The following is a 27,921-nucleotide window of genomic DNA, read 5'->3' as shown; positions in this document are numbered from 1 at the left end:
GGGTTGTGATTACTGTTATAAAGCATTATGAAGTATACTACTAGTGCTTATAACTAATATAAATTTGTATAAACATTTTATAATCGGTTTATAACTCTGCATGTATGTTTATAGCAGTTTATGCATTAGACATGAGTTTCATAAAGTGTTACCATAATAACAATAATCCACCTACAGCTCCTTCTAAAATAATTAGATGTCAAAACAAAAAGGAAAATAATTGACTACATGGGTTGTATTACAAACATATATCACACTCTCTCTCTCTCTCTCTCACACACACACACACACACACACACACACACACACACACACCCAAATTAAGACAAGCATGACTACCGTAATTACTAATTTATGAAAAGCAGTGGTGGAAGTGCCCTTTCTGCAGTACAATCACCAGGGAGATGATCAAGGAAAGGATTATTATACATTTTAAATAAAACCTTAAATGTTTTCTAACCTGTGACTGACGGTTTCTCCCTGATCCACTGGAATTGGATGAATCACGTCGCTAACAACTTGTAACAAGTGGATAAAGACAACTGTCCCATAAGTAAATCCAAGAGGAACAACCTAGTTCTCTCTTTAGTGGTGTGGAAAATTGAGATATGCTCCTTAGTAATGTTTTCCAGGATTTTTACACTTCGCACATAGCCTAAGAGTGACAAATGAGGTCCAATTCTGTTTAGAAAGTAAGGGGTACTGTGAAATACCATGCACTGGCTCTCTGTGACTCCATTACATGACAATATTTTCCTAGCATTTCAAAGGCAATCTGACTACATCTCGGTATCGAGTTCAACATCCAAGTCCTTTTCCCACAACTCCTTATATCTGTTGTCCTTGAAACACAGTTGAAGACTATATAGCGTTTCATTAAAAAATAACTTATATTATGAAAACCTCCCCTGTCAATAAGTTTAATAATATTGCAGCAGATCTTAAGAGTGTTAGCTATAGAGGGTATGCACTTGACATCATCCTCATACAAGGAAGTTATGCGGGAACATTTACTAAGTGGCAAAAAACTACTTTCTGGCCTTGACAACCCATACATCCAAACAGAAAAGTCTGACTGCATTAAATTATGTTAAAACGACGTTAAACTGACTTTGTCACTCACTTTGCTACTCGATTTGCCATTCACTTCATGCATGCGCATACCCTCTATATTAGGATTGTTTTTTACCTGGAAGTGCACCCTGACCCAAATCAGTTGAAAAGTACTAAAGAGAGAGAAAGGAGCACAACACCATATCCAGTCTCATGTCCTTGATGTAAATAAAAAGGTATTTTCTTCACAATATCAGATTTGCTGTCTAACACTTTTGTCAGCAATCAATGCTCATGTACAGCACTTGGAAATAACACAATATAATCACATTTCCAGTGAGCGTAGTGTTTTAGTCAGTATTCAAAACATTTTCCTATTAGTACAACAATCATATTATATGGTTATTAAATCTTATTCAAGTTAAGACGGACACAAATCATCATCAGTTCTCGTTGGGTGCAGGTTGGGATTTTGGGCTTGGATTATGGGTAGACAAATGTGTGGTTTATACAAATTTAATGCAATACTAAAGTCTTATGAAGTACAAAAACAAAATACAATAATTAAGTCTTGATTCTCATGTTAATGAATGTGAAAATACTGAAGATTTCAATACAGTGACCCTCAAATGTGAAGCTTTTTGCTAAATCACAATACAATTCCATCAGTGCGTACATAATAATAATGGTACATTGTACTTGCCTAAACTATTTTCCCTGCTATTCTCTTGGGAACCTAGCAGAAAACCACGGCCGTAAGGAACCTACAGAATAATGCCATTAAAAAAGCTCATTATCAATAGTATGGCTCCTTACTGCCAGCCATAACACTGCTGGCTTTGAATGCTTGACAAGGCACAAAGTGTGGAAAAGAATCAGTAAGTCTTCCTGCTTGACGACAATAATGAAAAACAAGTTGCCAAGATCATAATAAAAGGTTAATAAATAACCCCAAACTTACAATATAGCTATTGTTCACCATTCTCGACTTGAACAAAGCAAAAAACAATGATCATTATAGTTCATGCGAAAAACATAAACTGAACTCTTCCATTGCATCACTGCTTCATACTGCACACCGACTGTGCCTGGGGATATCAGGAAGGTGTTAAACATATCACACTGGTTGGACAGCAGAGATGTGTTTTCTTGAGAATATGATATGTTTATAGACCGAGGACTGGTGTGCCAGGAGAGACTTCAACTATCCGGCACTGGGAATTAAGGCTCACATGCTAAGGTTTACAGTGACCAAAGGCCAGGGTTCCTGCATTTTCACTAAATCCAGCTTCTTGCACAGCCCATTTCTTCCACTAAGCGTTTGAGCATGGTCTGCATGTACGATAGGCCAATATGGCCTACGCTGAGTTTAGACCGACATGTGTCTTGCCTGACCTCCTCCTTAGTTAGTGTTATGTGAAGTGCTTTTGGAATGTCCATGAAGAACTCCTTTACAACACACGGAATGGCAGAGCTCTAAGGGACTCCTATAAAGAAACATCATACCGGACCTCACTAATGCAGTGTTGCATCAGTGAAGGGGTACTGCACTTGCATGCAGCTTTGGAAGTACTACATTCTCTGTTAATTATGGCATTCTGTTATGTACAATTATTCAAGATAAAAATATGATCTGGAAAAATGAGAGAAACTGTCCGTTATGCCCCACTTCTAAGAACATGTCCTTAAACATGCTTTAGTAGTGGAATAGAACGCTTCTGTAAATAAGCAACCATCTGCATTTAGTTTCTCGGGTTACATTTTTACATAATGACCAGTGACTGAACGAAGCAGGCCATTACGATTTGGCATGTCACAGTGACCCAGTTATAGCACTCCTACGAACCTAACCTACAAACCTAATCTGCTCTTTGAACTTGACTCAAACCCACCATGGGTTTCTCTATGCAGTATGTATCTCTATTCAGCATGCAGTAACACCCTTGGTGTATTGTTTCTCAAAGTGCAAAAGTATAAAGGAAACAAAAACAATATAAATTGTGACTTGATAGAAACAAATTGGTAAACATGAAAAACACACAATTTATCCATGATTATTAGCATTGTTGAATACAGTAGATGATTCTGCAGCTGCCTATGTATGTTTATGTTGCTATGGACAATAATCTTCAAATCTTCATAGCAAAAACATATTTTTTGAACAAATATGCGTCCAAGACAAAATATTATTAACACCATTTAGACTCTAAATACTTCACTAACCTAAGTACCACAAGGTTCTATACTTGGTCCACTCCTTCCCCCTCTACCCTAAATCTTTTTGCAGAAGATATATCACAATCATGTGACAAGCTTGTAAATCGGCTATAATTACGAAAACAGGATTGGTTTGGTTTGTAATTAGCTGTGTAATAAGCTGGATAATGTACAGTGAACCGATAAAACCCTTCAGGGTGACGGTCCTTCATCACCCTGTCGGGGTTCGGCGTTGATTGAAATATGAACGTGTCAGCCAGGTAGTTAATAGTTATAGCATCATCTGTTGGCAACTGCTGTGCTTTGAAAAACATTACTTCGTTCATTTGTCAAACAAAGCCAGAGGTAAATTATGTCTCTCCACCATCAGAGACACATTGTTCATGTAATCCACTTGAACCATACTGTATGTACACTTCATTGACCGGAGTCCCCAAGGATTCTATACCGTCCAGGTCCCATCCTTTTTGTATGTGGTGGAGTAAAGAAATTCACACCAAGTACTATGTTTCATAAGAGTCAGTAACGTGCCGAACACTGGACTAGCCGACCACCGATGGTCCAAATCTGATCACAACTCCTGCTAAATCCAAGAAAGATCACCCGGCTATCAGCAACATGTACTGTATGTCATTGTCGTTCTGAATTGAATTATGTAAAAATTAGAGGGTTCTGAATGTGAGCCACTGTTTAGTGCACAGAACACTCAGACTATATGACAATGTGAAATAACATGTAGTCCCCTCTCTGTCAGTTTCCAGAAATAGCAAGGATGCATTTGGTATACAGAAAAGATAGACCTCAAATGTTCTACCTTTTAAAATGATGGGAAACCACAAGAGTGAAAACTGTGTGTGGAGTGTGTGGATTGGATTTTAACAAGAAAGCGATCTGTAATATAATCATATTAAAAAGATCATATTACCTTCATGCTGAAATACCAGAATTGGTATATTGCACAATTTCATAGCAATACATGCCAACAGTAAGCGCACGAAGGGCTGCAGTGACGTGCTATGTGCACATGATATGAGTGCCTAGTACATGCCCCTGCCGAGTACATACTGTAGGATATGTAAGGGATCATTTAGGGAGTGTGAGGTGAGCCCTAAAGGTTACACATTTCTTACTGTCATACGATCCAAGATGTGAGGCTGAGCGAAGGCTGTGCTAGGAAGCCTGAAGGCCCTCCCAACATTTGCGTATAATGAAGGCCTACGCCTTTCATTTTAAGCTCTGAATATAGGAGGCAGAGTGAATTCTCACTGGTGGCTCATCCAATTTGTGCGTGCAATGCATCACATACAGTATAGTGGACACACACACACACACACACACCAAATCATCCTGGAGTCAAATCCAGCTAGTGACTTGTGTTTTGAATGTCATCTCATCTACTCTTTTTACATCCTTTCTTAGCTATATTGTTTAATAGGACTGAGATACCGAACAGAGAAAACGTCGGTTGATGGACCCTCTCTGTAATAATACCCATTACCCTGCTGACTGGTGTTGTAATGGCTACTGGCATCCAAGCATTGCTGGTATCCAGTTTAAACCCTGGCGGTTGCATGTACTGTACAGTTAGTGCACATTAATGCAAGGACCCAACTGAAGTACCGTGACAAGGATCTGTTGGACTCAAGCAACATGGTCCCAAACATGATTACAGTATGTGTTGATGCACTTACATTCACTAGTAGGTCATAAACCATTCAGCCACTCACATTAATTCTCCTGCTTTAGTTTAGGAGCACAAACTGTGATGCTGGTCTGGAACTGTTTCAGCAAAGCTCGGCAGGGTTTCCGAATAGCAAATTGTCTCCAAAGGGTCAAGTTTATCCGGGTTTGGGTCAGGATTATCCATCAATCCAGATTCTGAGCTTTCAGCCTCCTTTTTGCTGTCAGAGGAACATTTCAGAGGAGGGTCTGTGCGGGAGAAGAAGTGTGGCAGAGTGGTGAGGACCAGGGCTCCCAGAACGAGGGAAGAACCAGCGAGCACAAGGGAGGCGAGGTAGCTGCCTGTATAGTCCTTGAGGAATCCTTTGAAGAGAGAGAGACAAGAAAACAGACGATAAGCGAGGAGAGAACCAGTCAGAGTGGAGACATTGTTATATGAAAAAGAACCAATGAAGGAGGACATACAAGAGTGTCTGCTTGACAATTAAGTAAAGTCCACAGAGTTCAATTAATTCAGAGTTAAATTTGGACTTTGCTGTGTGGTGATGGCGGAGGGCACAGGTCACAGGAATGAATTCATTAATGGACATAAAAAGGACGAATCCCTTATCACTATGCATTAACCTTTCATAATAAGTGGCTTTATTGTATGTCATTGGTACAATAAAGCCACTTTGTGGTTTTGTTACTAGCACAAACTAGGAAGAATGTAAACACAGCTCAGAAGAGTTCAATAAAACAGACTAATGCCAGCCCAGCACTCAAAGTCCTTGAAGTACTTTTTATTCAAATATGTATGGTGGCAGGTGACATACCGTTGCTGTATTTCGTATCACGCTGAGGAAGAAGGCTCTGCTAAAAGAGTGGCTCATGCCTACTTGAATAAAACGTATCTGAAGGTTTTTATTTCTTTGTGTTCTTTTTTAAAACCTACAGCATTTTATGTAAATAAATAGACTGTCTGCTCCATGCTTTTTAGTTACTTAAAACAGTTTGACTGTTGATCAAGACATTCCTGAATTTTGTTTTCATTGTTTCATTCGCTAAGAGATACATGGTTTCTCTCGGACACAGTAGGATACGTCACGTGACCTGATCACGTGGAGAATTAAAAATCAATCACACAAGCTTCTCAGGGCTTCTGGGAAATGGAGGCGCAATGCAAAGTTTATGGCCCATAATGGCAGTGCCTGTGTCTCCCAGTTCCCGGCTGCTGTGGAATCGTTTTGGACACATTATTTTAAGGCGGATTTGCATGAAATGGAATGACGATCGCGGCCGGGTGGTTCTTCAAAAGGTTAGTGAAAAACAACGGCAGTCAAATGAGGATTACGATTATTTAATCCTGCACAGTCCAAGTATTAAAGCAACTCACTGAGAGTTTGGAATAGCCAGGTTGAGGAAACTTGTGCTTTCTCCCCTCTGTCTCAACCCAGACAGTTAGAACAGAAGTGAAAGTGCAGAGTTAGAGTTACTAACAACATACGCATTACAGTTCTGTGAAAAAATCATTGAAGAAAGTATAAATGACACCAAATTCCTGTACACCACAGATGATCTTCTTCTTCGCCCCCATTCAAGATTGCACATTAACCTGACCTGACATGGACTGCAGTGTCATCATGGCAGACAACACTCATAGAGTGTTTTACGGTCTTCCCCTGTTGACCTTTTCTGTATCAATAGCCCACGTATCATGTGATCCCATCACTGTCTAACTAAACTCTGCGTAGCCTCAACTGCCCTACAGTAGCAGCTCATCATCGACAGCGCAGCAGAACAGGGTTATCCTTGACATCGAACCGCTCTAGGTTTGGTTATCACAACTTGATGCAAAAAACACATTTCTCTTTTCCAGGATTGATGCATTGTTTACTGGGGCCACCAAAAATGTACCTATTCTGCAAAGACTTACAGTGAGTACATTGGCTTCCAGGACCTACCTTGCTGTGTACAATTCAAGAAGACTCAATAACCTGGCCTCAACTTCTTGTACTTTTGTACTATTAGCTATTGTTAAGCTATTTGATATTTAAAAAAAAATGTGTTTGTTTATTTTATATACCAGTTATGTTGATCACGATCAAAGAGTAGTGCACACGTCCCAGTTCTTTGGAAACAGGTGCTGCCGGCCCCAAAGTGTACTGAGATCAAAGGAAGTTGAAGAGCATGGGAACAAAAGTAATACAAAATAAATGTATTGACAAAGGGAGAAAGTCAACTTCCTTTGATCTCACACAGACAGTATACCTACATGTAACAATACAAAATAAATATTACTACCCCCAACTTAGCACTATGATCTCAGTTGTCAGATGTGCACTCACCCGACAGCGGAGCCCCCAGGAGTGCTCCGATGCTTTCGATAAGCATCACCAGCCCCAGAGCCCCCACCATGCGATCCATGCCTACAAGCTGGGGCACCACGGAGAAGATCACGGGGGTCAGAGCCCCGGCACAGAAGCCATATGCCAGGCTGAACACCATCAAACCGGCGTAGGAACCCCCCAGGGTCGCCACGGGCAGCATCACAATAAACACGCCCGTCAGGCTCGTCCAGAGGGTGAGCCAGTGAATCAGACGGATGTGCCCCAGGTCCGCGGACCAGCCCGACAGCACACGGCCAACCATGTCAGTGACGCCGGTGGCAGAGATGACGAAGGCAGCTTGGTACTCGGAGAAGCCCACCTGGCGGGCGTGGGCCACCAGATGGATGTAAGGAATGAAGTAGCCGCCGTTGAATAGAGTGATGGCCACACAGTAGGTGACGAAAGGCCTCTGGAAGATCAGCGACAGCTCCAGGTAGGAGTAGACCTGCCACAGGAAGGCAGAACACGAAGATCTGGACTCCGTCTTTTCCTGGAAGGGAGATGAGGGGAGAGAGAGAGATACATATTGGAAATACATTTTCACAAAACACCTGACATTTTATTCTATACCCGATATCGTCTATATCCAAACTCTGTTTGTCACCAATTGATTAACCTGTTGAATTTAAAAGGACCATATGTGGTATGTGTGCCTTGTGTGGACCTTTGAATGTGGTTCCATTTTGAAAGAAGCCTCTGGTTTCAGCTCAGTGTAGTATGAAAATCAACTTCCAGTTTGTTATTGCAGTAAAAATAAATATTTAATCAGCCTCTGTCTGATATACAGTAAGTAGGTCAGCTTTTTTTTAAGCACATTTCACTGCCATGTTGCTTAATATTTTAAAAGAATAAAGGGGTTTCTCAAATGTATTAACAAACTGATTAAGCCACCAGTTAAGCAGAGCAACTTGTCCCACCTTAACCACAACCTTAATTTGTCCTCCCTGGGGACGGATAAGTGCACCGCAGGCCACCAAGTTGAGGCTGAGCCCACCCAGGATGAGCAGAGACCCCCGCCAGCTGTACGTGTCCACCAACAGCTGGAAGAGGGGGGAGAAAGCGAAGCAGGAGATGCCGATGCCTGTGAATCCCAGAGACAAAGCCAGGGAGCGCCTGCGTGTGAAGCAGCGCATCACTGTGGCCATCATTGGTGTGAACACCAGGGCCCAGCCCAAACCTAGGAGAGGAGGAAGGTGATCCCGATGAGTGTACATGCATTTAGCACCCGTCACAAACCAGTCCTCAATCGCTTTTCCATTTTTATGGCACTTGAAAACGAGGCAGGCCCACACCTGAGCGAGCCACTAGGAGAGCGAGTGCCCACACAAGGAGCCGATGACCTTGCGTGTCGATAAGCACACTGTCTAATTGGTTGTTATCACCCGTTTCCATATCGCACATTGTTGCAACCACAGGTCGTATTTACTATGAAATGCATTTCCCGTCAGTCAGTTGTTTGGATGGTCACCCCCAGGCATGACCATATATGGACATCATATGGACGAAATGAACTATATTGATTTGAATAAAAATATGTTTCCAAATGTATGAAGTATATTGTTGTTTTCTCAATAGAGGATGTATTTCACATTTCATTGAATGTACCACTTGAATGAGTTACCCATAATGTCAACAGAGCAGAGGGGAGACAGCAGACAGAGAACCTGTCGCTGGGACGTCACTGCCTTTACGAGGCTACGAGCACCGACTTTGAAGAGTGGAATTCTCAATAATAAATACATCCTGATCCCGACTGACATTGTTCATTCATGTCTATATTTTGAACAGGTCACCTCACAGGCATGTTGATGTTCTACCTACCGCAGAGCTCCGACGGTGTGTTTTACCGTTGTCAACTTATATTGTAGTTGTATAATTAACTTCCCTTGGGGTTCTTACTGGTACTTAATCTAAACAGACTGGGCACACTTCCAAAACAGATGCATGAGCACCAGCAGTGTCTCTCAGCTAACCTGGGACACAATACAAACGCCATCTACTGCAACATGCCACAGAGGTCCGAACCACAATGGGGGAAGGGGAACAAAACCAAAATAATCATTGTATATCTTCTAAGCCTTAGAATCCCTTAGAATCTAAGGGATTGTTTTTAGGTTTTCTGAGCTCAAGTGCACCCAAAAAACCTGAACTTTTAACATTCAGTAGATTTTCTGTGGTTTTCTAGCTCTGACAAGTGCTCTGATTCTCCTGTGGAGTGTGATGTAAGAGCCTGCAAGAGTATATGACAATTTGCCAGCAGATTTTCACTGTTTTGCCTGTTTTCATTGCAGTTCAAAAGGCTTCACAGACCACAGAAAATCCACTGAATGTTCAAAGTTCAGGTTGTAATTGAGGTCATAAAACCTAAACGAAAAATAAAAATAATTGTCTCCGTTTAGAGAGATGCTCTACCTGTAATGCCGCCCATAGTGAGGTAGAGGTGTGTGAGGCATTTGGCCTGTGAGGCCAGTATGAGACCCAGTCCAGTGAGGCAGCCCCCTGCCATTACTACTGGCCTGGCACCATACGCATTACACAGTGCTGTGCCCAGCGGGCCTGGAAAAAACACACACGCACGCACACATACACAGAGTTATAAGATCCAACCTGTCTGGGGCCAGAGGAGTCTTCTGACATTCAATGATGTTAATAATTATTTATTCATAAATACAACATGGACTCACTGAAGATCTGCTCCGCTGCCAGTCCTATGGAGCTGATCCAGGAGATGGCCTGGGCGCTCTCCTCAAAGTACTCCACAAACTCCACGAAGAAAACCCCCAAACTGCGGATCACACCAAACACCAGCATGTTGCTGACAAACATGGCCCCCACCATCACCCAGCCATAGCCCCCATCTGGAACCTGTGGCTCCACGCGCTGGATCTCTGGCTGGGGATTGGCCTTAGTCATGGCTAGGGGGAAGAAGAGAGGGAGACAGGTTCAAGGTATGTGAAACTGACAGGCACTGCACAGTAAAATCCTAGTACTAAAAACGGTTAGTCCCAATACTTGATTCTGATTGGCAGGTTTCTGATTAGACCACATAATAAATCTCACGATAATCTACACCTTAAATCAGTTTATATCATTCCCAGGTGCGTTACAGTGATCCAGCATATCTGTAGCTGAACTAGGGAAGGGAAGCACTTGATTTCCATACAAACCCTGGCCGTGCAGGCTTCTATAAGCACCGCCCGCACACATAGCATGGTGAGTGGTGTAGTTGTTGCCATTTGCTGATTTCCACAAAAAAAGTAAAGCATTGGCAGAATTAAAACTTGGTGTGACGGCACCTTAATTGGTTAAAGTCTCTGGCCAAATATCCCCTGCCTGGCGTCGTTTAAAACATCAGAAAAGGCATCTCTTCAATAAATGTACATTATTAATCTCCACAAAATATGTCTGTTAAAAAAAAAGGAGCTTTACATTACCTCTTCCTTTGCCCAGGAAGTCTGGTATTAATTTATCTATGAATACACAATTGATTCTCCAGAAGTCCAATAATATCAGTTAAAGTATCCACAGAGGACACTCGAACAGATATACCACCAAATGCATCATGGCCAAATCGTAATCATTTACAGGACCCGTGTTGAGACGAGCACTAAGTTAAGTATCACCCAAATACTTCCTCATTGACCAAAGCATATCTTTAGTGAGGCTCTGATTGGCGTTCGGCATGACATGTTTTAAACCCTGTCCAAGTTGCGTGTTCCATAGATATTAAAACAATAGATGCCTCTTTGGCCACTGCAGTTCGTTGGAGCGATGTGTGTTGAAGGAGGGGCGGAAGAATTTACACTGGGAGAGGAAGTACAAGCATACTATTATTACAGTTGTGATAAGCTGTATATTCTGATCGTAAGCATTGCTTGTTCAGTAAAAGGTGTCTCCCCATCTCTGTTTAGCAAATTAAATACTAAGCTCAAACATCAGTACTACTGAAATAAATAATGGCACGTCATGCAAGCCTTTGACTGAAAGAACACTGAATAAAAGTTTGACAGCAAGTGTGTAGGGAGAGCGTACTGTAAAATGTACGTGTTGTACATAAGATTCTGTGCATTCATTAATGTGTGTGTGTGTGTGTGTGTGTGTGTGTGTGTGTGTGTGTGTACCCACCTGCTAAAGCAGAGGAGCACAGTATCCAAGAACACCAGATTTATGTGATCCTAAAGATGCATAATAACAGAATTTCATATACGAGGACAACGTACTGTAGTAAAGGGTTACATTTTGCTCGGCCAGGGCATGTAGAAAATATTTTGGTTTGTTGAAAGACCCCTGCCGTGATAAACAAGCTGGAGTTCAAATGTTCAACCTCACACCAAATGGCTCAACCATTTGATTCCATAATATCCACCTACTATGGAATTGTATGCACACAATGAAGGGGCACTTGTGCCCCTAGGCTACAATAAGTAGCCTATTGTATTAATGGTTCATATCCCAAACACTGTTCAATAGGGTTCTAAGATTAACAGCCCAAAATAACCACTCATCTGCACAAACATGCTTGCACATTAAAAAAACAATTCTATCCCATTTAAATCCACAAAAACAGGCAAGTCAATTCAATTCAATTTAACATTCAATTGTTTGATTCACCATAAAGTGAAAATAATCTATGTTATTAATAATGTGCCTAATTACCCTGGTAACTGTACCATCTAGATCTGATCGGGGGGGTTCAAACTGGTCTAATAGCAGTGAGCACGGTCAAAGTTGGTCAAAGTGCACCTTTACTTTGTTCTAACGGTACCTGGTTAAGTGAGTCGATGACTAGCCTACTAGACTAAACGCACCATAACATAGCAGACCCAATTAAGCGAACAAACAAGTCAGAACTCAGAAGTTGACCTTAGTCCTGTAAAAGAACATGGTTGTATAGAATGTTCAGTGTTCTACCATACCTCCTCCAGACAGCGTGTTGTGTTCATCCAACATCACCACCAGGTCCACCACCAGTCACACCGAGCTTCCTGACACTAGCTGAGGAGCAAACCCCCTGCTGATGTGATTCCTGGTCCTGAGCCATGCAGTATTATGACGGTGTCGCTTGACAAAAAGAACAGACCTACAAGCTAACGACGCGCCGACGTGCGGCGCGTTGTTATAGCTTGTAGATCTGTTCTTTTGGGGGAAAGGATAGACTGACGAATGGAATTGCACAGAGGACAATATGTAACTGCTACATCCAATCACGCCGAGCACCACGTGCCCCAGGCCCAGCCCATAGACATATGGCCCAGCCCCCCAGTTCATCCAAAACAACGCCCGCCCTCTATATCCGCTAGTTTTCACGCACCTGACATACATGAAAGCACCGTTTCCGTATCCGCTCCAGACATAGACCGGATCGACAGCCTGCAAAGTGACCCGATTACCAACCTAAAACATCTGCTGTCATCCTGTCACAGTGCTGTGTAGTAGCCTACAACAGTAGCCTACTTGTACCATAATTATGCTGTGCGATATATTTCCCTTTTGAATTGACGTGTCGGTTGGCCACCCGTTTGTTAAACCGGGGCCAGAGTCAGACTAACATGGCAGCGGGCTTTTCCTACTTTGTGTTACATTTAGATTTAGATAGGCTACATTTAGATAGACACTGACACCTTAGCCTTTATAAATATATATACTGGCCGTTGGTTTACTTGTGTAGCTGCACGGTGGAGGTAAATTAATTTATATTAATTAATATTCCGCACTCGACTGTCTCTAGAAAAACCGAGAGACCTGCAAGTAGAACATCAGTTCTGCGAGACTGCGACGTTCCTGAAGGTGAGGAGAAGGTTCACGGCATAATACGCAATTATTAGTTCTGGTATTGGAATGGAATCGACAGTGATTTTATTTTATTTATTTATTTTTATCACACAGCCAAAAACCGTCCACAAACTGCAAAACAGCAAAGCGCTTCCTGTTGTGTATCTAGCGGACGCTAGAGGGAGGCAGATCAAAAGAGAAGCGAGAGAGGGAGGGACATCAGAGAAAATTCATATACAGAACGGGTAAGGACTAGTAACTATAATTTATTATTACTATTATAGACTAGATATGTACTATAGTCAGATGTAACGGTTTAAACTAAGGGACACTAGGCAGGTGAGGTCTGTGTATGTTACACAACAGTACAAACACACTCCCTGTCCCCCCCTCCCTCTGACATAACACAAGCACAGAACAAGTTTGACACTTTCATGGCTCAATCAACTCAGTTCAAAGGGATCAATTAAGAGCTCTGGCTAAGCTCTCCCCTAAAAAAAATGGTATCAACCAAAAAATAAGTTTAAGTGATTTTCTTTGGTTAAAATGATAATAGCTCTATATTCTGATAGTACTCATTGATATAGTGTTTGTTCACTAATAGGAGTTTCCATGTCTCTCCAGCTAATGCATGTTCGGTTGCCAGTACGAACCCGGGCTCCCCCAGAGTTAGGTCACATTCTCACCTAATACTTCGGTAGACTCAATGCGTATGGGCGGAGAATTTGGGATTCTTGCATATTTAATTCGCTGCGGTTTGCCTTCACACTGTCATTTGCAGCAATTGGAAACGCAGCAGGGGGGACCTTTATCAATGTGTTCCATTCATTCATAAACTAGCCTACACAGTGAAATCTATGGTTATAAAATTACACTCATAACGTGCATGTGTCGTGCCGTCTGGGACCCCCCCTCTCTCTCTCTACGCACGCAGCCGACACACACTGTTCTTTTGGGCATGGAGGCACAGCGCTGAGCGCACTGATATAACTCCCCAGTCCCCACACAGTGACAGCACTCTTCTGTAGCACTGCAGTGTTTTTATGTGTTTTCTTAAGCAATTGATTAATGTACACGTCCTCATTTCGATCAGGGCTTCAGTCTCCTCATTCGACCACGTCTATCCACGGTAACGGGACATCTTTGCGCTGCGTAAAATATGCCTTCTCCGTCTCCAACTGTGTTTAGCTCCTCACCCGCCACATTGTTTGCTTCATTTCCTTTATTTACTGCGGATTGCATTCACACCTGCACCTAATCGTAATCAAGTGCGATTGGAAGCAAAGCGAAACCCCCGTTTTTGCTTGTAAAATGCGGTTCTTTGATACGCATTAGGATTCGAATGAGCCTTCACACCTGCCAAACGAAGTGCACTTTCTGAAAATGCGCAGCAGGATTCGTTTTAATCGCAGGAAAGCTCTCTGGTGTGAATGTGACCTTAGTGTCAAAGTGTCCTTGAGCAAGACACTGAACCCCTAATTGCTCCTGATGTGCTGGTTGGTACCTTGCATGGTTTCCGCCGCCATCAGTGTATGAATGTGTGTGTGAATGGCTGAATGTAATGCACATTCTATGTAAAGCGCCTTGGATAAAGGCGCTATATAAATGTACCATTTACCATCCATCAATCTTCAACCACTTATTCGTAGACGGGTCACGGGGGCAACAGCTCCACCAGAGAGTCCAGACTTTCCTCTCCAGAGCAACATTAGTAACTTCCTCCTGGGGGATCCCGAGGCGTTCTAAGGCCAGTGAGTCGATGTAATCCCTCCAACTGCGCCTTGGTCTGCCCCAGGGTCTCCTCCCAGTGGGATGTGCCTCAAGGACCTCCCTAGGGAGATGCTCGAGAGGCATATTGACCACCTAAGCTGGCGAAGAAGCAGCGACTCTACTCTGAGTCTTTCTCATGTGATTGAACTTCTCACCCTATATCTAAGGGAGATGCAAGCCACTCGTCTGAGAAAACTAATTTTGTCCGCTTGTATTCGCGACCTATGGTCATGAAGAGTGGGTCATGACCGAAAGAATAAGGAACTGGAACAGGAACACTAGGCCTTTACAAATGAAGCTGATAAATGGATACTTCCGCTTTCTTTCACCTTTCTGATTGGCTGAAAGTTTAGAGCAACCCTCACTTCACTCGCCCCTCACTTCACTCAAGTGTGATTTTTTGTTTATCAAAGAGCTGGAGAGAGACAGCCTGGCTCCAGCCCCTGAATAGCTAGCCTAGTAGCCTGGCAAGGAAATGAAAATTCAGGCCAAGTGTCAGTCTAGGAGAGACAGGGAGACACCTATACAATTAATATACAATATAGCCCACTGTGCGTAATGTGCTCTTTGTCCAGTCAGGGTTTGTTAGGAAAATACGACAATTGCCATAATCCTATAAATCATACCATGGAGATGACTTTGTTGTACCAGATGGATAGGAAGGTTGTGGAGAGGCTGAGGGTTGGAAAGTCCCTCTCACTTCCAACGTTTGTCTGCCGAGCCTAGACAATAAACTCAAGCAGCCACAACTCATCACCGATCAGGAAGAAGAGACGACAGAGGGTGAGAGAGTTCAACAGGGGTCTGGATCCCCGAACACCCCCCGCCCCCCCCCCCAGGACCTCCCATCACTCTCAGGAAGCACCAGCAGGAGCATAGCTGGAGCAGTGGCAGTGTGTGTGCACCATGTATTAGGATCCCACCGGAAACAGGTGCCCTGGTCTTCATTGTTTCCACACCAACACCCAGAAAAACAAAACCAAATAAAACAAAACGTAACAGGCTCTTTTGACTTTGCTGAAGACATGATTCATGGGTCAAAAGAGCAAATTAAGGAGAGGAAGGAAGTCTGAAGGCAAGGAATTGAAGGCGGGAAGGAGAAAAGCTGGTTCACTGCTTCAAGAACATTACGAAAATACAGATTGTGCTTTTTTTCACACTCACACACACACACACACACACCCCCCTTTTGGAGACCTAGACAGACAAAAACTATTCAATTCATCCTCCTGCCTCTTTTGGGGACATCTACGTGTATTTCAACATTTACAAATCCTGTAAAATTCAGCACACAACCAAATATAATGAGCATGATGAAAAAATTTAATATGACACAAACATACCAATTGATATAAAAAGATTTAATTTGTAGAAAACCAGTTTGTCTTTGTCCAGCAAAAGAACCAATTACACATTTTACGTGCTCACATTTAACTTATCAAATGTTTTGTTTCTTTAAACATTATTACATATTCATATTCCATACTTTATACTGCACAAGACAACAAAGTCCTTTGCCTGCTTGGACTAGAAAATATAATTATCATTAAACACTAATACCAACAACAAACAATCATTTTCTTCCTTTTAAATATCTTATAATAGAAAAATACTCCATAACATTACTGCTTCATTTGACATACATGTCAAATACCATTCAGGCCCCAGGCCTTACATTTTAATGATATTAGTTGAATTGCATTTTAAGATGACAAATCCAAACCTCATCAGCCACAAGACTTTGCTACAGTATACTGTATCATGATGAAAATGGAGATTTCAACAAAACAAAAATTCTTACTTATTTTATTGCCAAATACGGATAAAGTCAGTCATATAAATTTAGAATACGACTACAAAAACAAGAATATCCTCAAGTACTTGTAATTCACTTGCTCTATCTATCACCTCAACACCACTCTCTCAATAACTTTACTTTATCCCTCTGGTTAATTCTTCACCTTGCCCTCACCTTCATTTCTCCACTGTAGCCTACATATCTTTGCCTTCTCATCTTCTCATCATCACCCCATTCCCTTCTGTCTCTCTCCTCACTCACCCTCAGTAACACATTCCTCAATAATAGCTTCATAGGACACCGCCAAACCATCTCCACTGCTAATGTTTGGTCACTAAGCTCCATACCTTGCCATCACACATGCGCCAAAAACCCAGTGTTCATTTAACTCTGAGGTTAAATGAATACTCAGGGTTTTACTGTGTAGTGACGCTATGCTACCAGGCCCCATATCTCTGACAATATAGCCAGTTTATATAATTGTGTGTTAAATTAACTCTGAAAGTGCCAAAATGTTAATTGAGACTCCAGATGCTTTAGCCGCTAAACAAAGCATAGCTGTCTTTTCGTCATCTTTTGTCAAAGGATGACGCAAAAAGCGCTATGCAGCTATAGTGGGTGAACGTTTTCGTAAATCACAGCCATCCTAAGTTCAGCAAGGATGATGTAATAACTCATTATATTTGCTAGTATTGCTTAAACCCGGGATCAGTACACAACACCACCTGATGTATATTTAGGTGCCTCCGAAATAATAGGACGACATGAAACAGTAAAGCCATGTGTACCGCCCCGACCCATAGATTGATTTCACATTCTGTCAGAGATTCAGCCAGCTACCAAATTCAAGCCATTTTACAATAATGATCCAGTGTATCAGGATCCACTGTAATAGGCATGAGGCTCTTCAGCAAGCCTGCAGAATGGACTGGTAGGGCTCGGCCAGGACCTTGTAGCGGATCTTGGTATTGGTGATGGCCCCGTGCTTCTGCCGCAGGTGGAGGCGCAGCTGGCTCTTGTGGCGAAAGTGTATGTCACACTTATCACACTGAGGAAAACAGGGATGATAATGGTTAAACTGTATGTCACAATTATCACACTGAGGAAAACAGGGATGATGATGGTTAAACTGTATGTCACAATTATCACACTGAGGAAAACAGGGATGATGATGATGGTTAAAGTGTATGTCACACTTATCACACTGAGGAAAACAGGGATGATGATGGTTAAAGTGTATGTCACACTTATCACACTGAGGAAAACCGGGATGATGATGGTTAAAGTGTATGTCACAATTATAACACTGAGGAAAACAGGGATGATAATGGTTAAAGTGTATGTCACAATTTTCACACTGAGGAAAACAGGGATGATGATGGTTTGGTGTATGTTACAATTATCACACTGAGGAAAACAGGGATGATGATGGTTAGACGATCTGGCCAACATCACACAGTGTGCTGTTCGATGTCAGCACTTGTGCTGTTGTATTTTATTGCACGACGCAAGCCATTTAGCAAATAAAACATTGTGCATGGTGCAGTATGTATTACAGTATATCACTATAACCTATTCTGGCAAACATTCTGTAAAAATTGCAGATCTACGAGCTGACAATGCAATGTGTTGTGTGACAGTGTACTCAGACAGTAGCGTCAAGAGGCGGCATCTTGCCGCCTAGAGCGTCTCTTCCTGGTTTTTAACCCATTCTGACCTGAGATCAGATTCATACGAGGTTTCCACTGGACACACACTGGTCTGATTAACCCATTCTGACCTGAGATCAGATTCTAAAAATGTCAGTCGTTCTTCGATTTTTTTTAAATAGCAGACCTACAAGCTCGTAGCGCGCCACTCGGTGGCGCGCTATGAGCTTGTAGATCTGCTATTTTTCAATAGCTAAAGCATAACATGATGCTTAACACCAAAATGGGTTCCCGTTCAGAATGGGTTAAACAGCTGGAAATGACTCTTGCGCGCCACCAGCTGTTTAAAATCCCGGAAGAGACACCTGCTCTAGGCGGCATCTTGCCGGGCTCTTGACGCTACTATCTGGGTACACTGACAGTTTGTAGATAGTTTATTTTTCGACTAGCCTCTCGAGACAGACTTTCTTTTTTTCCCGTTTTTGCCGATGGGTTCCCAGATTTATTTTCGGCAAATAGATTTGGATTAGAGGGAAATACTATAGCTGACCTACAGGCTACAGTATAGAGCCTTATAGGTCATGCCCTCTGGCTGGGGGTCATGGTCTACTAAGTGTATAGGGTTGAAATTTACTTTAGTAAAAGTACTAAAGTGTTGGTATCAAAATGTACTTAAAGTACCGAAAGTGGAAAATACTCATTATGCAGAATGTCCAATTTAAAGAGTTCAAAATGTTTCAGCCATTGGAAATTGCCGTTTTCAAATGGCTTAAATTTATAGGGCTGAAGTGGTTACTGTATGTTTTGTAATAATAATAATCCAAATCGACAAAGTAACTACAGTAGTAACTAAAGTTTTCATATAAATGTAGCGGAGTAAAAGTACTATATTTGGATCCGAGATGTAGTGGAGTAGAAGTAAAAGTAATGGAAATTGAAAATGATCAAGTACAAATACCTCAAAATTGTACTTAAGTGAATGTACGTATGTTACTTTCCACCACTGACAGGCAGCAACAGACACGTCTCACTCACCGAGTAGGGCTTCTCTCCGGTGTGAATGCGCAGGTGGCTCTTCAACGTCTGCAGGTGACGGAAGCGTGTTCCACAGACCTGGCAGGGATACGGCTTCTCCCCAGTATGGATCAGAACGTGGGCTCTGAGGTGCGCAACCTGGACACAACGGATATAGGCTCATTAGGCTGACATATTAGTTAGGGAAAGTTAGCGAAATGTGTGGCAAATCAAAAATAAATAAAAAAGAGAAATATATATATATATATATATATATATATATATATACAGTATATATATATATATGTATATATATTTCTCTTTTTTATTTATTTTTGATTATATATATATATATATATGCTTACCACTAGCTTTCTTCACAAATGTGTTCATAAAGGTATATGTCACGTTACATTGTCACCTCTCAATTTGTTCCAACTCAACTCCCTTTAATAGGAAACTTTGTGACAGCTGTTGAAAAAGTTGGGGTACCATTAACAACCTATATAAGGCACATTTTTCAAAATGTCATTATGCTTTAAGTAGCATGTGACATGTCAAACTAGGGGGTTTTCATGATTCTGAATCAATTGCAAGCATTCGTTTTGAAAAACACTCCTATGGCTAAAACGGTCAGCACATTTGGGAACATTTGGGCAAGTGGCTAAAGCAGAATTTTGCCCGATGAGTGTTTTTCGTGCAAAACTAATGCTAATAGATTCAGAATCATGAAAACCCCCTAGCTTGACACGTCACATGCTACTTAAAGCATAATTAATGTTTTGCCTTATATCACAAAGTTTCCCAAGGAAGGGTTGGAACTAGCCTGAGCTAACGTTAGGTTTCTGGTCTAGAGGGGCGGGTCGCGGCTGAGATTTGCGCACTGATTGGATCTCCCCAATCTGTCCGTCACCCCCGGCCCCGGTTTTCAAGTACTTTTAGTGGAGTGACAGTACAATATTTACCTAGAAAATTGGAAATACTCCAGTAAAGCATTGATTGATTAGCAATATTGGCAAAACAAAGTCAGCGCCCTCTTTAGTCTGTCTCGACTAAAGAGACTAGCACTTAAGTAACTGTACTTAATGACTATACAACTGCTTTTAAGCAGGTCTTGACCTCACCTGAACAAATCGTGCACCGCAGGTGTCACATCGGTACGGTTTCTCTCCAGAGTGGATGCGAGAATGAGTCTTCAGGTTGGCAGGCCGATTAAACTGAGCACCACACACATTACAGCGGTATGGCTTGTCACCTGTCAGGGTGAAGGTGATTACCAACTATTAGCTCACACAGCATACATCATCTAAAACTGATCTGCTTTTGGCAGACTTCAGTGAAACATTAGCCTGTTATACCATACTATCCGCCAGAATTCCATCGTGTGAATTCACATTATCATGTGTTTTCTGTGAACTAGGCCTCTTTTAGACGGCGACCATCTCCATATAACACGTCAAAGTCCCGTTGCGTTCTCATTTTTTTGGACCATTTACATGAGAACGCACACTTGAATGAAAACGCTACAAAGTGCATGCATATACATGCCAGGTCGCTAGGTGGCGCGTGTCCTTGTGGGGTCCGTGTGACGCAGCGCATATATAAACCATAGACATAAGTCACGCATGCGTAGAACTACTTCCGTTCTTCTTCTACACAGAAAGTAAACAAACGTCGCGTCCTCATCACTAGCATGGTTGTTGTTGTTCGTTTCCCCTAGCAACTGACGCATGCCTATGACACCATGTAAAAACGTAGGACACGGGTGAGCCGACCAGAGCTGACGTAAGCCATGATGTCACAATTTTTGCGTATCCACCGTTTTGCCTGTTTATATGGAGACCATAGGAAACGGCGTTCTAAAAGATTTCCACTCTGGGAGGTGGTTTCACTTCGTTGCGTTTTCACCTCCTGTGAACACGGTTCTCGTCTAAATGACAGCAGCAAACGATACTTTATTTTGCCGTTTTTTATGAACACCATCCTCGTGTAAAAAGCACCCTAGTCTACTGCGGAAACTACTACTGTTACTACTGATTGAAAGGGTAAGCATACTGCCTCACCTGCACAGACAGTTTTGGTTCCACCGAGATTGCCAGAGTAACAGAATGGTACACAGTAATTCTCACACTTGACAATATGTTGGCTGTGTTGGGCTGCTTCTGGTTCAGTGGGGTCTCTTGGAAAAATGACATGAGGCGAAACTGAGGAAAGAGAAAACATTAATATATATATATATGGGAAGTGGAATATCTCTTAAAGTGAATCCTTTTGAGGGTATGTGAAGTAAAGGCTATAAGACAGAGGTTTGATTTGTGCTCACCTGTTCCGTGCGCGTGCACGGGAGATTCTACTTGGTGGTCCACAGAGCAGGGTGGCCCCAGGGGAGGGGCTCGGCCAGAACCCTCGTAGCAGGAGGCCCGCCCCTGTCTGAAAGAGAATCGCCCTCCTTTTAATTAGATCATAGTGGGCAACTGGCGCCCCCCACCATCACTTAATGTGACCTGCAAGTTAATATCTGTATACTGATATATTATTGTTTACATTGTCATTTCTCATCCATTCATAATTTATTTCTCTACTACTGTTTTCACAAACGTACCTATCAATCTGACCAGGCACTTCTCCAGACCACGCCTCTCTTGGCTCTTTGGGGGTCATCATGTCTGTTCTGTCAGAAGTGGGTGTGCCACTTTGCTGTTCTTCTGGCTCCTCCTCCTTCACCGTGGCAACAGCACAGAGAGGGTTTAGCACGATGTACTTGTATTTTTTCCAGTTGCAGGCCTTGGGGTCTGGAGTTGGTTTGGCGTCACTCTGGATGGACAAAGAAAACCACATTGGTTACATCAGAGTAACAAGCTTTCTTATCCTAAAACAACATTTATCAGGATGCCTAATGATAATCCTAGCCCATTTGACAAAATGTCTATATCCAATAGGCCCATATTGGAGCACAGTTTGTTTTCTACCATTTGAAAACAATCACAATTATTGTAGAATGGTCATTTCAAGACTGCGTGTATTGTTCTGTGTTGATGCAGTCGTACCATGAGTTGGTTGGTGAGACTGCAGGTGTTTGACTCAGAAGGGGAGTTGGGCTGACAGCTGGAGCGACTGGGGCTGTCTGGTGATGGGGTGGGACTGCCCAAGAGGGGCGACTCGGGCTGTTGTTTCAGCACCGGTGACCTGGGCTCACAGGTCGGGAAAGCCCCTGGCTTCAGAGAGGCCCCACCCTCCCTTGGGACCCTGGCGGAGAAACAAAGGAAGCGGGGTAATGAGCCAAACTTGTCAATAGACAAAGGCAGACACAAACAAACGACACCCGCAGAAACACTCTTGGCATTCTGCAGGCACACACACACACACACACACACACAGTGCGTGTTGCACAAGTCCGTTCTTCTCACCTGGCAGATTTAGCTGTTGGCTGCAGAGCGACTGGGAGTACTGGCTGACGAGCTGGATTAGACATGTCCCCAAACTGGGGAGCAACAGAGGCTACAGATACACTGGAGTCCAGCTCCAAATGAGGACGCACAACACTCACCCTCTCCCTGTAGAACAAAATAAACGGTTAATGTCCCATCATGTCACAAACCAAGATGCACGCAATAACATTTTAATAAGACTATATTGGCTTCTAGCCAGGTCAAGGTATGCCCTGGTCACCCACATAATAGCATCTTCCAAGCTTTCGTATCCCAAATGGGTGACCGTGTCAACTAATCCTGTCCAACAGAGTGGTCCAAGAAGGATGTATTTTTTGTAGGCCGGAATGAGGAAGATACCGAAGCATCTTCCTAGTTTCCTCGACAAAATGTCTCTGCAGGATATTTGCAGTGGATTGTGGATTGACCTGTGCAGCAGCATGAAGGCCCGGCAGGCATCGGCCACGTGGTCCATCTGCAGGTAGGCCGCGGCAGCGAGGACCCCGGGGGCGCTGCGTGGTGTCAGAGGCAGGCGTGATGTGTACATGAAGTCCAACAGCAGGGACACGCTGGATGGGTCCAGGGTGCTGGGCAGGAACACGGTCATGAGCTGCTCCGGCCCGTCACGCCCCTGGAGCAACACGCGACGTGTGTAGAGAGAGTAGAAGAAGCCGCTGTGTGTGTGTGTGTGGGGGGAGGGGAGGGGAGGGGAGAAAAGAGAAGGAGATGAGCGTGTGTGTAGAGTAGTCATCCATACATAAGCCAGGAGTTTGTAGAGCGGGAAGGAGGCATGAAAAGTGGGACCAATAGCCCCAGATGTCATTGTTTTTCTGCCTTGTTTCTAGTACTACAGTACTTTTTCCTTTTCTTATTCTTACATGTATGTTGTAACCTTAACTCCTGCGACTGATTTTTCCCTGCGGGATAATAAAGGACAAAGACCGGGAGGAAAAAGGTGATGAACAACACAATGTTAGGGGATAGGTCGATTTCAAGAAATGAAACCAAAAACGTTATAAAGTTAAGACAAAGACAAAGGGATGAGTCCGGGAGGAACAAAGATGTGACCCCGCGTGCAGTGCACCAACCTGCATGCAACGAGCACGGCACAGTGTGCCCGCAGGCGAACACTGCCGACCTCCAGGGTGGCATCGGTCAGAATGTTCCGGTGACGCAACTCGTCCAGGTTCTGAAGGACATCATCAGAATGCCGCGTGAACTCCTTCACGTATCCCTCCGCTGTGGTCTCGGTCCTCGGTTCACCGCGGCCGTTGACCCTGTATCCTTCCACCACCTCCATCACCAATTAGTTGCTGAATGGCTGATAGAGATAGGGGTTGGGAGTTATTGCAGGTAATCGCATTCTTAACAGTGGTACAAGTAGATAAAACATCCCCTTAAACCCTTACAGAGCAAATCAAAATGAATAAAATGACTGTAATACACATTGGGTGTAAAGATTTGGTAAGGTTTAGATTTCCCAGTCTGAAGTGGACTTACCTGTGTCAAACTGACTGAATAAATAGACTGGAGTGTCCCAGACACATCTGTTAGGTGAGACCAGCTCCCTACTCGTACCTGTGGGAGTAAGGAAAGGCAGCAAATGCTTCTTTAATATGTATGTATGTTGACTTTCATTAATAAGCACAAAATCACACTTACTACATAATGCCAAGAAGGAATGTGGCATGGTAATAATTTCCAAAAGTAAAAAGAAAAGAAGACAGAAATAACCCATGCTGGTGTAATTCAACATCCAACTGAAACCTTATTTCCGAAGCTGTACTTAAGCTGTAAACATTCCTTGGGTTAAAACAATTTTTGTGGTGCCTGGTGGCTCAGCCAGTTGCATGGACCACATGCTCATGCAAGTCACATCTTTAATACTACTCCCGCCATGTCTTGCATGTCTCCCTTCTCTCTGCATTTGTTTTCCTGTTTCTCTGCTATCTAATGAAGCATAAATAAATCTAAACAAACAAAAAATTACAGTTATAAGGAAGCTCTCTAAATGGCTCCTTATTAAACTCCTTATTTTTTACATGATTCAACTCCAGGTCAAAACCTTCTAAGGCTAAATCAGCAGATAAAAAAGATAACTCATATTTCCATGAGGGAAAACAAAATCCATAATCCAAGCAAGCAGCTGTATCAACAGCCACAAGAAACATCATGGGGGGTAAAATGGATTGAGAAACCACTTCCAACTCACCCCGACCAGCAGGGACGAGATTAACGTTCACCACACTGACGTCAAACCCCTTGGCTCAGTGATCAGTCTGCAATCTAAGATGCCTCTGGTTATGCTTGCTTCACTGGCTCCACCACCTCCGAGTAAAGAGTGTCAGTGGTGGACCAAAGGGAGGGGACTCTTTATAACGTCGTGCAGGAAGCCTCACACAACCAATGCTCGTTTCCTCTTTCCTCAACGGCCCACGCGCACCCTGGAAGCAACGCAGGAAAAGGCCCAAGCCCAGACCCTCGGCTCCAAGTATTTTTAGTGGGCTATTAGTTTGTCTAACCCAGTAGGTCTGTGCAAAAGTAATGGCAGGAAAGCGATGCGTGTTTTCAGGCCGCCTTGAAAAAATATATATGGTAAACCCTGGGGAGGTATGTACGTGCCTGGCTATCTCTAGGAGTAAGATGATCCAAATCAGAGTTTCCCCCATCTACCTACCTTCCGCTATCCTACTACGCATCTCCCCTCTCCAGGACATAGGAAACTGGATGAGAGGAAGTGAGCAGGCTACCAACTTGCTGGATAAACAAATTATAAACCAAAATTGGATACTTGCCATATAGGATTTGAGGGGCTCTCTAGAATGAATTACAGTAATTGTCAGGCAATCTTACAAGTTTAAAAAATATATATATATATATAATATATATATATATATATATTATACTGTATAAAATAAAATAAAATCTAATGTTTTCCAAGAAAACCATCATCTCAATAAAAAAAAACATTAAACATAATTTACACAGTTGTATTTGAAAGCACATTAAAACGGTGCTTTTGCTGAAGTGACAGATTCAGGTGAACATGGATTAATGAGCGCTCCATAACAAGTCACCGGAACCTTCTGGCTTGCTGCCCGTTATAGGACGGGGACGTGCAATGGGGACAGACAGGAAGGAAACAAAAAGTGTGGGGGAAAAAATTGATAGGGCTTGATGGGAGACACCTTCTACTGGTACTGAAAAACAACCCCCCCCCCCCTGCCTCCCTCCCTCCATGACTGCTAGAAATGTAGTGGACAGATGTGCAGGAACTCTCTCTCTCTCACTCACTCACACACACACACACACACACACACACACACACACACACACACACGCACACATGCACACACGCACACCTCTCTGTATGCATCCTGCGAGGCTGCACAGAAACATGGATAAAACCACCCGCGCAGGACATCCGTCAATAATAAACCAAGCAGGAGATGAGGGAGGTGAAACAGAGGGTTCAGGGGTCTCTCATAACTTTAAAAAAAGGAAAAAAAGAACAAGCGGAAAGTTACCTCATCATCAGTGTAGCCTTGGGTTCACAGAAAACCCGGGCACAAGACAGTTAATATAGGGACTGCAAAACTGCATCATGAACTGTGTTCCGCTCACATCAAAGTGGTTCACACAGGCGAGGCACACCGCATCAAAGTGTTTCATGCAGGCAGGCAATTGAGTGAACAGGAGCATGTTGTTCCAAATCTCTTAAGACAGATTCAGAATGGGTTCCTAGATATTGTGTTGTTCCGAGTATGACATACTTTTGAGATACATGGTAACCCTTGTGCGGAAACAATGAGAATGGCATCAGGTAGCTCTGTGAATATTCACTGATAAATAGGTTATGGGTTGTTTGATTTTAATCATATTTTAAATTGTTGCTCTTAGACTCAGTTGTAACAGTTGTCTATTAATTGGTTGTATAGGGCCTAAATGGAAACAAGACCAACAAGACAAGTACCTTTTGGATAGTGTTTGACTGTACTCTGTGGCTGTTTTTTACATTTCTGTATGATAAACTATTCACAAAATACAGAAATTACAACTTACTGTATGCATGAGATTGAATCGCGCATGTAATTCAAATCTGACATGACATGACCATATTTGGTTATAAATCCTTTGAAAATGTGAGTCGGAAGCAGAGTGTTTGTGAGGGGTGTTGGGTGCGTGTGTATGTGTCCCCCCCTTTATTTGTTTGGATGGAGGCTGCATCAATTGTGTCCTTGTGGAAAAAGAAAAAGAAAAACAATATTTAAGAAAACAGTGAGGGAGATGTGGGTCTCGGCAACTTCCAGGCATTGTGAAAGGAGCGGATGAGGGGGGGCGGCTGAGGAAAAGTGAGAACATTACTAAACAGGTTCACCAATGAGCGGAAGCCATTGAGTCTGCCCTGTTGGCAAGGCTGGGGCCAAGCTACTAGTGATTTCCTGCATCATAGCCAGTCTGTCAGTGTCCATCAGCAAGCCACTGTTGTTATGGCAAAGTCCTACTATTTATTACAGTTCTACTCATGATTAAATGCATATTGTCTTTAGGAGACATTAAACTCTATCATGCACCACACTATAGCCACCAGTAAGTTACCAAACACAGTGTACAAGTGTGCTCAAATCAATGGCAGAGCTGGAGAGGGCTCCTAAATTAATACATGCATTCATTGCAACGTGACATCTCCTCCTTAAAGCAACTGGAATGTGCTAAACCTAGGGGAATCCCTTCATTTTGTGGTTTCCTGGACAGACCGTGGTATTGTTAACCTGACAAGACGTGTGCTCAAACCTTGCTTTGTCTGTATATCCAGCAGCTGGTGCCAAGGTGTTGACAACTGCAGGGCCAGAAACAATAACACAGAGCCACATAAACTGTCTCTTCCTGTGATTGCTGAGTGCCCTGGACATATAAGGGCAAACAGAGAAGCCGTAGTTTGTGGAGGAAGTGTGTGTGTGTGTGTGTGTGTGTGTGTGTGTGTGTGTGTGTGTGTGTGTGTGTGTGTGTGTGTGTGCGCGTGCGTGCGTGCGTGCGTGCGTGCGTGCGCGCAAGTGTGTGTGTGTGTGTGTGTGTGTGTGTGTGTGTGTGTGTGTGTGTGTGTTCCTGTGCACACGTTGGGGGGTACCAGCAGTAGTTTTATAGTTGTTTGTCCCCTTTGTGGCAGGCAG

The 27,921-nt window shown here is 43.0% G+C and overlaps 2 protein-coding genes across 3 annotated transcripts; both read right to left on the bottom strand.

Moving 5' to 3' along the window:
* Positions 1-1,398: 1,398 nt before the first annotated feature.
* LOC308335052 (monocarboxylate transporter 13-like) lies at positions 1,399-12,362 on the bottom strand. 2 transcript variants are annotated; one of them, XM_080792002.1, is made up of 7 exons: positions 12,236-12,362; positions 11,445-11,494; positions 10,004-10,234; positions 9,732-9,875; positions 8,237-8,496; positions 7,278-7,809; positions 1,399-5,313 (listed from the first exon to the last, which is right to left on the bottom strand). In XM_080792002.1, exons 3-7 carry the CDS (start codon positions 10,230-10,232, stop codon positions 5,018-5,020), a joined length of 1,461 nt encoding a protein of 486 aa, XP_080648128.1. In that variant the 5' UTR covers positions 10,233-10,234; positions 11,445-11,494; positions 12,236-12,362; the 3' UTR covers positions 1,399-5,017. The 2 variants fall into 2 exon arrangements, with proteins under 2 accessions (XP_080648128.1, XP_080648127.1); XM_080792001.1 differs by lacking the exon at positions 11,445-11,494 and having other exon boundaries at positions 12,236-12,330.
* Positions 12,363-16,201: 3,839 nt separating this feature from the next.
* Positions 16,202-25,178, bottom strand: bcl6b (BCL6B transcription repressor). Its single transcript, XM_080792716.1, has 12 exons — positions 24,963-25,178; positions 24,251-24,328; positions 23,839-24,071; positions 23,179-23,424; positions 22,730-22,876; positions 22,370-22,568; positions 21,925-22,136; positions 21,646-21,752; positions 21,386-21,526; positions 20,447-20,577; positions 19,344-19,481; positions 16,202-17,707 (listed from the first exon to the last, which is right to left on the bottom strand). The coding sequence occupies exons 3-12, from the start codon at positions 24,048-24,050 to the stop codon at positions 17,567-17,569; spliced, it is 1,674 nt and encodes a 557-aa protein (XP_080648842.1). The 5' UTR covers positions 24,051-24,071; positions 24,251-24,328; positions 24,963-25,178; the 3' UTR covers positions 16,202-17,566.
* Positions 25,179-27,921: the final 2,743 nt, after the last annotated feature.

Source organism: Protomyctophum bolini (assembly GCF_963924005.1).
Source record: "Protomyctophum bolini genome assembly, chromosome: 20".
In the NCBI taxonomy this organism is placed as follows: Eukaryota; Metazoa; Chordata; class Actinopteri; order Myctophiformes; family Myctophidae; genus Protomyctophum; species Protomyctophum bolini.
This window is presented reverse-complemented; position numbering and strand designations above follow the sequence as displayed.

Bases quoted from the DNA above. Each gene is read 5' to 3' on its own strand.
- bcl6b (XM_080792716.1), bottom strand. From the start codon at position 24,050: ATGGAGGTGGTGGAAGGATACAGGGTCAACGGCCGCGGTGAACCGAGG. The intron at 23,425-23,838 runs GTTGGTGCACTG...ACACACACACAG, and splicing joins GCCGTGCTCGTTGCATGCAG to CGGCTTCTTCTACTCTCTCT. The intron at 20,578-21,385 runs GTGAGGCAGTAT...TCACCCTGACAG, and splicing joins AACCAAAACTGTCTGTGCAG to GTGACAAGCCATACCGCTGT.
- LOC308335052 (XM_080792001.1), bottom strand. From the start codon at position 12,269: ATGTTGGATGAACACAACACGCTGTCTGGAGGAG. The intron at 10,235-12,235 runs GTATGGTAGAAC...TCTTCCCCCTAG, and splicing joins CAACACGCTGTCTGGAGGAG to CCATGACTAAGGCCAATCCC. The intron at 8,497-9,731 runs GTAGAGCATCTC...CTCCTCTCCTAG, and splicing joins CACTATGGGCGGCATTACAG to GTTTGGGCTGGGCCCTGGTG.